The sequence below is a fragment of the Eucyclogobius newberryi genome, unplaced genomic scaffold (genome assembly GCF_026437365.1).
Source record: "Eucyclogobius newberryi isolate DKJ021-1_F unplaced genomic scaffold, fEucNew1.0.hap1 SCAF_4, whole genome shotgun sequence".
Taxonomy (NCBI): domain Eukaryota; kingdom Metazoa; phylum Chordata; class Actinopteri; order Gobiiformes; family Gobiidae; genus Eucyclogobius; species Eucyclogobius newberryi.
In genome coordinates, this window is record NW_027316056.1 from 27497057 (window position 1) to 27507637 (window position 10581).

General features: G+C 40.3%; 1 protein-coding gene across 1 annotated transcript; it reads right to left on the reverse strand.

Annotated features, from left to right (window-relative positions):
• Positions 1 to 5802: 5802 nt before the first annotated feature.
• LOC140377534 (uncharacterized) lies at positions 5803 to 10568 on the reverse strand. Its single transcript, XM_072462975.1, has 7 exons — positions 10512 to 10568; positions 10131 to 10380; positions 9619 to 9690; positions 8537 to 9480; positions 7480 to 8309; positions 7171 to 7398; positions 5803 to 6392 (listed from the first exon to the last, which is right to left on the reverse strand). Exons 4-7 carry the CDS (start codon positions 8983 to 8985, stop codon positions 6082 to 6084), a joined length of 1818 nt encoding a protein of 605 aa, XP_072319076.1. The 5' UTR covers positions 8986 to 9480; positions 9619 to 9690; positions 10131 to 10380; positions 10512 to 10568; the 3' UTR covers positions 5803 to 6081.
• Positions 10569 to 10581: the final 13 nt, after the last annotated feature.

The following is a 10581-nucleotide window of genomic DNA, read 5'->3' on the forward strand; positions in this document are numbered from 1 at the left end:
TCAATCAGTATCAATACGTTCACAGAGAATCATTCAGTATCAACACTTTCACAGAGAATCATTCAGTATCAATACTTTCACAGAGAATCACTCTGTTTCAATACGTTCACAGAGAATCACTCAGTATCAATACTTTCACAGATAAACACTCAGTATCAATACTTTCACAGAGAATCACTCAGTATCAATACGTTCACAGAGAATCATTCAGTATCAATACTTTAACAGAGAATCCTTTAGTATCAATACTTTCACAGAGAATCATTCAGTATCAATACTTTCACAGAGAATCCTTTAGTATCAATACTTGCACAGAGAATATTTAGTATCAATACTTTCACAGAGAATCATTCAGTATCAATACTTTCACAGAGAATCCTTTAGTATCAATACTTGCCCAGAGAATATTTAGTATCAATACTTTCACAGAGAATCATTCAGTATCAATACTTTCACAGACAATCTCTCAGTATCAATACTTTCACAGAGAATCATTCAGTATCAATACGTTCACAGAGAATCATTCAGTATCAATACTTTCACAGAGAATCATTCAGTATCAATACTTTCACAGAGAATCACTCAGTATCAATACGTTCACAGAGAATCACTCAGTATCAATACTTTCACAGAGAATCATTCAGTGTCAATACTTTCACAGAGAATCACTCAGTATCAATACTTTCACAGAGAATCATTCAGTATCAATACTTTCACAGAGAATCCTTTAGTATCAATACTTGCACAGAGAATATTTAGTATCAATACTTTCATGGAGAATTATTCAGTATCAATACTTTCACAGAGAATCCTTTAGTATCAATACTTGCACAGAGAATATTTAGTATCAATACTTTCACAGAGAATCATTCAGTATCAATACTTTCACAGAGAATCCTTTAGTATCAGTACTTGCACAGAGAATATTTAGTATCAATACTTTCACAGAGAATCACTCATTATCAATAACTCAGTATCAATACTTCACAGAGAATTGTTTTAATTTTGTGAAATACCAAAGTCCTCGTCATCAGTGTCGTGAAGTATTGTGAATGATCTTATTGTGAATCGTGATATGTATCCTATCGCCGGATTATAATCAGTGCTCACGACTGGCACATGTCTGTCTGTCACTGGTGCAGCATTAAACGAGGTCACACACCTTTTTTGCATATTTTTATATTTTTATGTATTAAAGGTTGTTAAGAGGACAGCGAACAACGAATGATAAAAAACAGATAAAAATACACGTCCTTGTGCAAACTCAGTGCTTGCTTGATCATTGCGCTGTTGTTCTACCGTAGATTTTTTTCTTTAGTGTGTTCAAGTTCAAATCCATCAAACCAAAGTGTCCAAGCTGTGAAAGGGAGTTACATGATTTGAATGGCCTAGGGTCAAATAAAATGAGAAAAACCAAGAGCTAAAGCCCCTGGACGGTCCAAACATATATTGATGAGGAATCTTTCTGATAATCTCTTGGTTAATTGTGTGCAGTGCAATTAGGAGGCGAGTCAATCAGAGAAATCACAGAGTGAATGTACGTTTGCAGCTGAAGTGTATAGAAGCTTATAGTACTTAAATGAACAATATCGCCTCAATACACCTACTTACTTACTTTCACAGAGAATCACTCAGTATCAATACGTTCAAAGAGAATCATTCAGTATCATTACTTTCACAGAGAATCATTCAGTATCAATACGTTCACTGAGAATCATTCAGTATCAATACTTTCACAGAGAATCATTCAGTATCAATACGTTCACTGAGAATAATTCAGTATCAATACTTTCACAGAGAATCATTCAGTATCAATACTTTCACAGAGAATCATTCAGTATCAATACGTTCACTGCGAATCATTCAGTATCAATACTTACACAGAGAAACATTCAGTATCAATACTTTCACAGAGAATCATTCAGTATCAATACGTTCACAGAGAATCCTTTAGTATCAATACTTTCACAGAGAAACATTCAGTATCAATACTTTCACAGAGAATCATTCAGTATCAATACTTTCACAGAGAATCATTCAGTATCAATACCTTCACAGAGAATCATTCAGTATCAATACCTTCACAGAGAAACATTCAGTATCAATACGTTCACAGAGAATAATTCAGTATCAATACGTTCACAGAGAATCCTTTAGTATCAATACGTTCACAGAAAATCATTCAGTATCAATACTTTCACAGAATCATTCATTATCAATACTTTTACAGAGAATCATTCAGTATCAATACTTTAACAGAGAATCACTCAGTATCAATACGTTCACAGATAATCACTTAGTATCAATACTTTCACAGAGAATTATTCAGTATCAATACTTTCACAGAGAATCATTCAGTATCAATACGTTCACAGATAATCTCTCAGTATCAATACTTTCACAGAGAATCATTCAGTATCAATACGTTCACAGAGAATCATTCAGTATCAATACTTTCACAGAGAATCATTCAGTATCAAAATTTCACAGAGAATCACTCAGTATCAATACGTTCACAGAGAATCACTCAGTATCAATACTTTCACAGAGAATCATTCAGTGTCAATACTTTCACAGAGAATCACTCAGTATCAATACGTTCACAGAGCATCATTCAGTGTCAATAAGTTCACAGAGAATCATTCAGTATCAATACTTTCACAGAGAATCACTCTGTTTCAATACGTTCACAGAAAATCACTCAGTATCAATACTTTCACAGAGAATCATTCAGTATCAATACTTTCACAGAGAATCATTCAGTATCAATACTTTCACAGAGAATCACTCAGTAGCAATACGTTCACAGAGAATCACTCAGTATCAATATGTTCACAGAGAATCACTCAGTATCAATACTTTCACAGAGAATCATTCAGTATCAATACTTTCACAGAGAACCACTCAGTATCAATACTTTCACAGAGAATCATTCAGGATCAGTATGTTCACAGGGAATCCTTTAGTATCAATACGTTCACAGAGAATCATTCAGTATCAATACCTTCACAGAGAAACGTTCATTATCAATACTTTCACAGAGAATCATTCAGTATCAATACATTCACAGAGAATCATTCAGTATCAATACTTTCACAGAGAATCATTCAGTATCAATACTTTCACAGAGAATCCTTTAGTATCAATACTTGCACAGAGAATATTTAGTATCAATACTTTCACAGAGAATCATTCAGTATCAATACTTTCACAGAGAATCCTTTAGTATCAATACTTGCACAGAGAATATTTAGTATCAATACTTTCACAGAGAATCACTCATTATCTATAACTCAGTATCAATACTTCACAGAGAATTGTTTTAATTTTGTGAAATACCAAAGTCCTCGTCATCAGTGTCGTGAAGTATTGTGAATGATCTTATTGTGAATCGTGATATGTATCGCATCGCCGGATTATAATCAGTGCTCACGACTGGCACATGTCTGTCTGTCACTGGTGCAGCATTAAACGAGGTCACACACCTTTTGTATTTTTATATTTTTATGTATTAAAGGTTGTTAAGAGGACAGCGAACAATGAATGATAAAAAACACAAAAAAATACACGTCCTTGTTCAAACTCAGTGCTTGCTTGATCATTGCGCTGTAGTTCTACCGTAGATTTTTTTCTTTAGTGTGTTCAAGTTCAAATCCATCAAACCAAAGTGTCCAAGCTGTGAAAGGGAGTTACATGATTTGAATGGCCTAGGGTCAAATAAAATGAGAAAAACCACGAGCTAAAGCCCCTGGACGGTCCAAACAAGTATTGATGAGGAATCTCCCAGGGAAGAGAAGTCCAGGCCAATTAAGATGAGGCAGAGATAAAACCCAGGATATGACAGCAATGTTTGAATAAAGCAAAATAGTAACTGTATTGTGTGTAAGGAGGATTGTTTGTTTGTTTGTTTGTTTGTGTAGCTCTTGTTCTGCTAATTGCCTTTGTGAGTCCAGATTCCAGAAGAAGCTTTGACTACTTTAGAAGAATTGCTCTCTCTTGGGTCTAGGCACGTCCATGGGTTGAGTTCTTCTCAAACCAGACACACTTAATTTTCACAGTAATTATAAATATTGACTCATCATCGACAAGAATACCTTCAGCTAAAACCTGAACCCAATCCGGTCTGGATCTGGACTAAACCAAGACATTAATAGGCACGCCCTTAATGTGACTTACAGATTGACCACATATAGAGCCGTATATGGTGTTAGCTGTGACCATGACAGCTCTACTTATTATTATCCTTTGTTAAGAACATCAAGACAGCAAAATACAGCAAAAAAGTTTATTAACATTCAAAGAACATTCACATTCAGAGCCATGTATGCATGTAATGAACTTGCATATGCATGTAATGCACTCATGTATTGATTAAATCTGGTGGAGGACAAGAACATTTGTGATTATCTTGAAGCAATTATTGGCAGCAAATATGCTTAAAGCAAACTACTGTGTTTCTGCAGTGTCCACTGAATGAATGAATTGAAATGTGTATTTAATCCAATCAATAAACACACTCGGTGCTGTATTTAGTCGCACATTTAATTAATTAACTGACCATTAACTTAAAATAATCACTTAATTTTGGTACACTAAATATCATGATATATAAAAAAATGCACTTGTTCTGCAGCTTGAAAACTATGGTTGTGGAACATTTTAGAGTATTCTGTCCTTTGAAACAGTGATTGTTCATGTTTAGACGGATATTGTTTTTTGCCACCCGGTCACAGTGAAATGTTATTTCAGTAGCACTGTGTGCCTTTTGTTCAGGTTAATTTTGACAAAAGCCATGTAAGTGGTCATGTAGCTTTAATTATGTTTTTCTGTTTAAAAAAATGAACCACTGTTATTCTTGTTATTCTATGATTGTTGGTTGTGTGCTTGTTATACTTTTAAATCATCAATCAAGACCAAACCAAAGTGTCAGTGGGCTTGGAGGGGCTCTGAGGTGGAGGTATTTTGAAATGGTTTTCCTCAACTAATATCTGCATAAAGATGAAGCACGTGTATTCTTTACAGCAGTAAAATGCACAGTTCTGACTCAGACAACCGGCCACTTTCTACTGTACAGTATAGAAGTGTAATGGAATGTGTCAGTGCCTTAAGGGACTGCAAATGCTGTTTCACCTTCACATTTGTCCCTCAATCCTCAGCCAATACAAATGTTGTGAGTCCAGATAGGTTTTCAATCAACATGTTTGCTGACTTCTGACCCAGCTCAGATCAGCTCTGTCCCTTAGTTTGCGTAAAAGGTTCATGTTTGGATGGTTGTAGCCATCAGTCATTCAATCTGAATCACCTATGTAGCCTCTTATTTATTGATTTATTCCTATTGGTTACATCTTTAACCTCCCCTACCTCTTAGTGCATGTCTCCTCCACTGGGCTAAGGGCCAAAGGCACATGAAGAGTGAACATTCTGCGTCCTCGGAATACTAAACTGTGATGTGACTCTCTACTGCCATCTACTGTACAGCGTGTGCGTGTGTCTGTCTGTGTGTATTCTTGAGTAACTGTACCAGAACACTGCCACGCAAAATGAGTATTCTGAATACATATTTTTTGGTTCAGTTACTTCCCCACAGTAAAGTGACATTTGCGTAGACTGTTCTTAATACAGTCTATGGTCAACTGTAAAGACCACAATATTTCATTGCTTTAGAATGTTGTATTTAAGCATTATAAATTTAGCTTGTCAGTATGTTTAAATTCAAAATGTCACGAAATATAAATTGTGGTCAAATAAAATATTATACATATATTTTCATGATATACTAATTACAAAATGAAAACAGAGTCACATCATAATGGTTATTTTCTTTCTCTGCAGCACTTTTTTACATCTGTACAGAAATGGAAATCCATCGAGCAGAACATATGTACAATGTGCATACGCAATAACACAGTACGGGTTTATGAACAAAGCTGACTAACACAGACAGCCTAAACTTTCATGTATAACGGGATATCCAGGTTATATTCTACTACACAAACACATTCACTTCAAATACGCTTTTCATTATGACAACGATTAGCCGTTGACTTCACCCACACAGACGACAGAACTCAAATACATTCTTTACACTGAGCAGTACAAAACATTCCGGATTTCTATTGGAAGTGTATTGGAAGTGTTCTCCTCAGCAGACAAAGACAAAGGCTGGCTCTCTCTTCTCTGGATCTTCTTCAGCAGCTGGATGCGGTTGTGGCAGTAGAACTTGATGGCTCTCCAGTCACGGTGGTTGCTGATCAGCAGTGGACTGTTCTGCAGGCAACGCTCACAGTCGGCTTTGGCGGGAACTCGGAGCTCGCTGATGTTTTGGTGCAGATGCTCCTCCACCGCTGCACGCTCAGCCTCGGACCAGGGACGCTTCAGGACGCCGCGCTTTCCTGCGACAGCGAAACAACATGAGCGATACACAATACACAATGTTATACTGCTAACTGTGCCTCTATCGCCACGATCATTAGAGGCTCCACTACAAACACACAACTAGATAAGCAATAGTTAAAGCAGCGTTCAAAATCAAAACTATTGATATGACTTCGGTTTACGTTTAATGCTTCATATTTCCTCAAAGTGTGTATGACAGGTTTTTACGATTTTCAACGTTTTTATAAGTCAGTATTTGTGGAGAAAATATTGAAAAATCTATAGAAAATGACACTCGTTTCAAAGTTTTTGGAGAATTTACACAAAGAAACAACTTTTTGACTCGCTAAATATCAATTCAACAAAATAAAGCTGCTCTCATACATTTTTATTTGTCAAATTAAACAAAATTGTGATATGAACTTTTTCCTTTGTTTGCTGGGTAATTTCCAAGTGTGATGTCATCGATTACAGACAGGAAGTGACATTATAAACCTAAAAAAATGTGCTATTCTGTGATCATATTTAAAAAAAACTTTTAGCAAAATTCAAAATATATTAATCTTAACTGCATTTTAGTTAGGCACTTTAAGGCTGAGCAATACTAGGCAAACTATAGGGTGACAAACCAAGAGCAAAGCACACCCAACATGGTCAAGAGTGGGCACTGACAAAGTGATATGGTGGTCTCTCCACACTATTGTTCACAAGTCATGTTTATGTTGTCATATCATCCCTAAATTCCTCCTCATATTCTTAAAGACTAATGTAGGGTAAAGATTTAAAGAGGACTACCTGTGCCCTTGCGACTGGCAGAGGGGACTAGCAAAAGAGATGTTGGAAGAAGTAGTTCTGTGTTCTTTGACTTTTTGGTGCTCCTTTTGTTCTTGGGCTTCTTGACATTCAGCAGCGCCAAAGCCGAGGTCTGTGAAGGCGCTGAACCCGAGGGCTCAGTTTTCTCCTTCACAGTCTCTCCATCTGAGTCTCCCTCTGAATAGGAGTTGGCGGAGTTCTCCGACATCACTGCAAAGGAGGAGACAAATGGGTTTAATTGGGCGACAATAACTGAGCCGAAACAAAGATTGAATGTCACGCCCAACTCACCATCCAACTCCAGACATATGTGGTTCAGACTCATCCCCCTGAAAAGCACTCCGTCCCGTTCGCCACAAAGCACCACGCGGCCTACTCTGCCCATCAGCATCAGGTCTTGGCTAATGTCCACACAGCTCTGCGTCACATGGTACTCTCGCTCCAGAAAGTTCTCCAGCCTTTCCACAGCGCTGGCCCCTTCCTGCCCCGCCTCCTCTCCCTCTCCCAGGAGCAGAAGCTGGGTGAGAATGCCCACCTGCCGCCGCGCCCGGGTCTGGGTCAGTGTGCGAGGGTTACGGATCCCACCGGAGCGGGACAAGCTGCGCAGGAGGTCAGTGCCGCGGAGGGGCGTGGCCGGGGAGTGGAACGGCCGGGCGAACATGTACGGGTTAGCGGGGTCCACGCCTACGCCGTGTCGAGCCTGTAAGAGGAGCTCCAGGCAGGCCTCGCTGTGAGGGGGGAGGATAAGCGGCTGAATTCGTCCGCGTTTCCCCTGCACCCCTACTCTGGGCAAATCGGTCAGCACCAGGCGCTCAAAGGGGGAGAGAGACGCTTCCAGGGGCGTGAGAGCAGGAGGAGCACCCGGCGGGACTGGCACGGGGCACCGGGGAGTGACACGAGCGTGGTACTCTGAGATGGAGAGCTTGGACACCTCACATTCACGCCGTCTGTTGTAGAGTATGAGCAGACACAAGCTGGAGTGGCAGAGAAGTCTCCAGGCCTCTGGCGACTGAAGCTGCAGGGACAGCGACAGGAAGGCAGAGTGCTGAAGGCGGCGCAGGTAGAGAACCAGAGACGCCAAGGAGGAGAGGAGTGGCAGCATGTGGGGGCGTCCGGAAGAGCTGTGGGAGTGGTGTAAAGAGTTAACAATACTGCTGAGAAGTAAAGACAAAAAATCAGCATTTTGTGTTGTCAATAATCAGAAGATGGTCAAGATTCACTTTGCACACCTTCTAAACAACTATTTTGTAACTTCTTATTATATAGCCCGCCTGTAAACACACAGTAAATATCCATGGAACTCAAAGTGATCAAACATTTAGATAGTTGCCATAGTAACTGAGATTACCTTGATATCTTTTCTTTATCTTCAGTGCCACTGTCGAATTCCACTTCCCTCAAGCCATTTTCCTCATCAATGTCAGAAATGTCCTCCACCTTCAGATTCAGCGGCTCCATCGCTTCGCCCGACGGACTCTGAGCATTTGCATTCTCATCTTTTACAATTCTCGGACCTGATTCTACCCAAGCATCCTCTTCATTTTGCATGCCTGTCTTTGACCTCTTCTTTCCCGCCTTTCTTATGAGGGCCACAGCTGCAGGTGGTGGGCTGTGTTTGAGGACAGAAACAGCTACTGCACTCTGTGATGGAGGAGGGGAGACAGGAGGTGAGTGATGGGCTGCTGTTAGACTGGGTGGACTCAGGGACAGGTCCTGGACTGGCGACTTTGCTTGGGGCGGTGGTAAATGGGTGTGCGTATCATTGGGGTCGGGGCTTTGAGCCTGTAAGTGAGGCATCTGTGTGTAGCGCTCCACCAGGGCAGAGCACACGTCCGGCTGATGGGCGTGGTGCTTGTCCAAGTGGCGGCCCAAGGAGCGGAAATGCCGTCCACAAAACTCGCAGACTTGGGTGACGCAGTCTGTGGTGCTAGTGAGAGCTGGAGCTCTGAACACTGGTTTAGCTGAAGAAGAGGAGGAGGTGGGTGAGGAGGGTGCCTGCTGCGGAGGTGAATCAGATGAAGGAATGGACTGGTTGTGATGGTCATAACAGGCTGTGGTCTGCGGAGCGCGGCCTGGGGATGTACGATGGGGGGTCTTTTTCTTTGAAGCAGTGCTCCGGTGTTTTCTTTGGAGTGTCTGTCCTCGTGGGCTGCTGTTGACTCGATCCTGCTCAGAGCCACTGTCATCAGAGTGTGATATTGGAGAGGCTGAGGGGGAGAGGGACCATGAAGGGGTGACATAGACCTGCTGCTGCTCCTGTTGTGGGACAGTCAGAGGGAAAGGCTCATCCTCCTGCAATGACATGAAATAAGATTGAATAACTGCTAGTTATAAACACAGCTACGTCACGCAGTAAAGCCTCGAAATGATATGACTTAATATTTTCAAGAATTGATATGTGTTGGAAGTAACCATTTTAATTTATTTTACCTTTTTGATTTTGTTGTTATCTCTCTCTGAGGTGCACTCAAGTTGCGCTGGGGACAAACCTCCTCTGAATCCCTTTACAATAAAAGGAGAATAAATTCAAACCTCCATTACTGACTATCTGATATTTGGCTTGCTGCAGTGGCTGATATGACCAATATGTGTAGATTATGATATTTCAATTTTAAAATCCACAGAAAGGCCCACAAATCCATCTTCAGTTGATGAAAATATCACAAATTAACTTTTCACTTATTCCATAATGTACTTTACACTTTATCTTTTAATATGAATTAAGATGTTATGAATATAATACCACAGAACTCTGGCCCCGTCAACCTTGTGACAAAAAAACAGATTTAAGCCTATATCTATGTTTACAGTTGCTAAACCCCCATAAGTACAACATTAACTGAAGCATAATCATCGCCATGGTACGTTCATATGTGTGTAAAATTGTCCTAAAAGCAATCTAATGTCATTTAAATTGTTATAAGAGTTATTTTTGAACTGACCAGGTTTTCTCCCCACTCGATCAGGCTGTAGTCCACCGTGATCTCCTCTCCCCTTGTAATGTCCTGAATGGCGATGACCACAAGCCGGACTTGATTGCCACAGTGGACTTCACGGATGCGACAGTTTGGTGCAGGAGGAGAGCTGTGTCTTGGGACAGAGGGGTGTGTGGAGGATGCAGAGTTGTGTGGAGGAGCCTGAGCAGAGCCTGTGGCCGCTGTGGAACCAGAACCTGCACTGGAGACTTTATGACTGAAAGGAAGGGCCGTGTTAAAGAGTTTCAGGAGGAGGGTCTGAAACCTTTTTCCACTTGCAAAATATGTTTACAATGAAAACACATTAAACTGGTAGGTCTAAATGTATTAAAAGATATTTCCACTTACAGTTTGTGAGGAAGAATCTTATTTGTATCCACTGTTGTTACTCTTTCTGCAGCTCCTTTACCTAAAGAAC

Coding starts and splice junctions, on each gene's coding strand:
- LOC140377534 (XM_072462975.1), bottom strand. CDS start 8,985: ATGCCTCACTTACAGGCTCAAAGCCCCGACCCCAATGATACGCACACC. Junction 8,310..8,536: donor GATAAAGAAAAGATATCAAG/GTAATCTCAGTT, acceptor CCACTCCCACAG/CTCTTCCGGACGCCCCCACA. Junction 6,393..7,170: donor TGCCAGTCGCAAGGGCACAG/GTAGTCCTCTTT, acceptor TCGCTGTCGCAG/GAAAGCGCGGCGTCCTGAAG.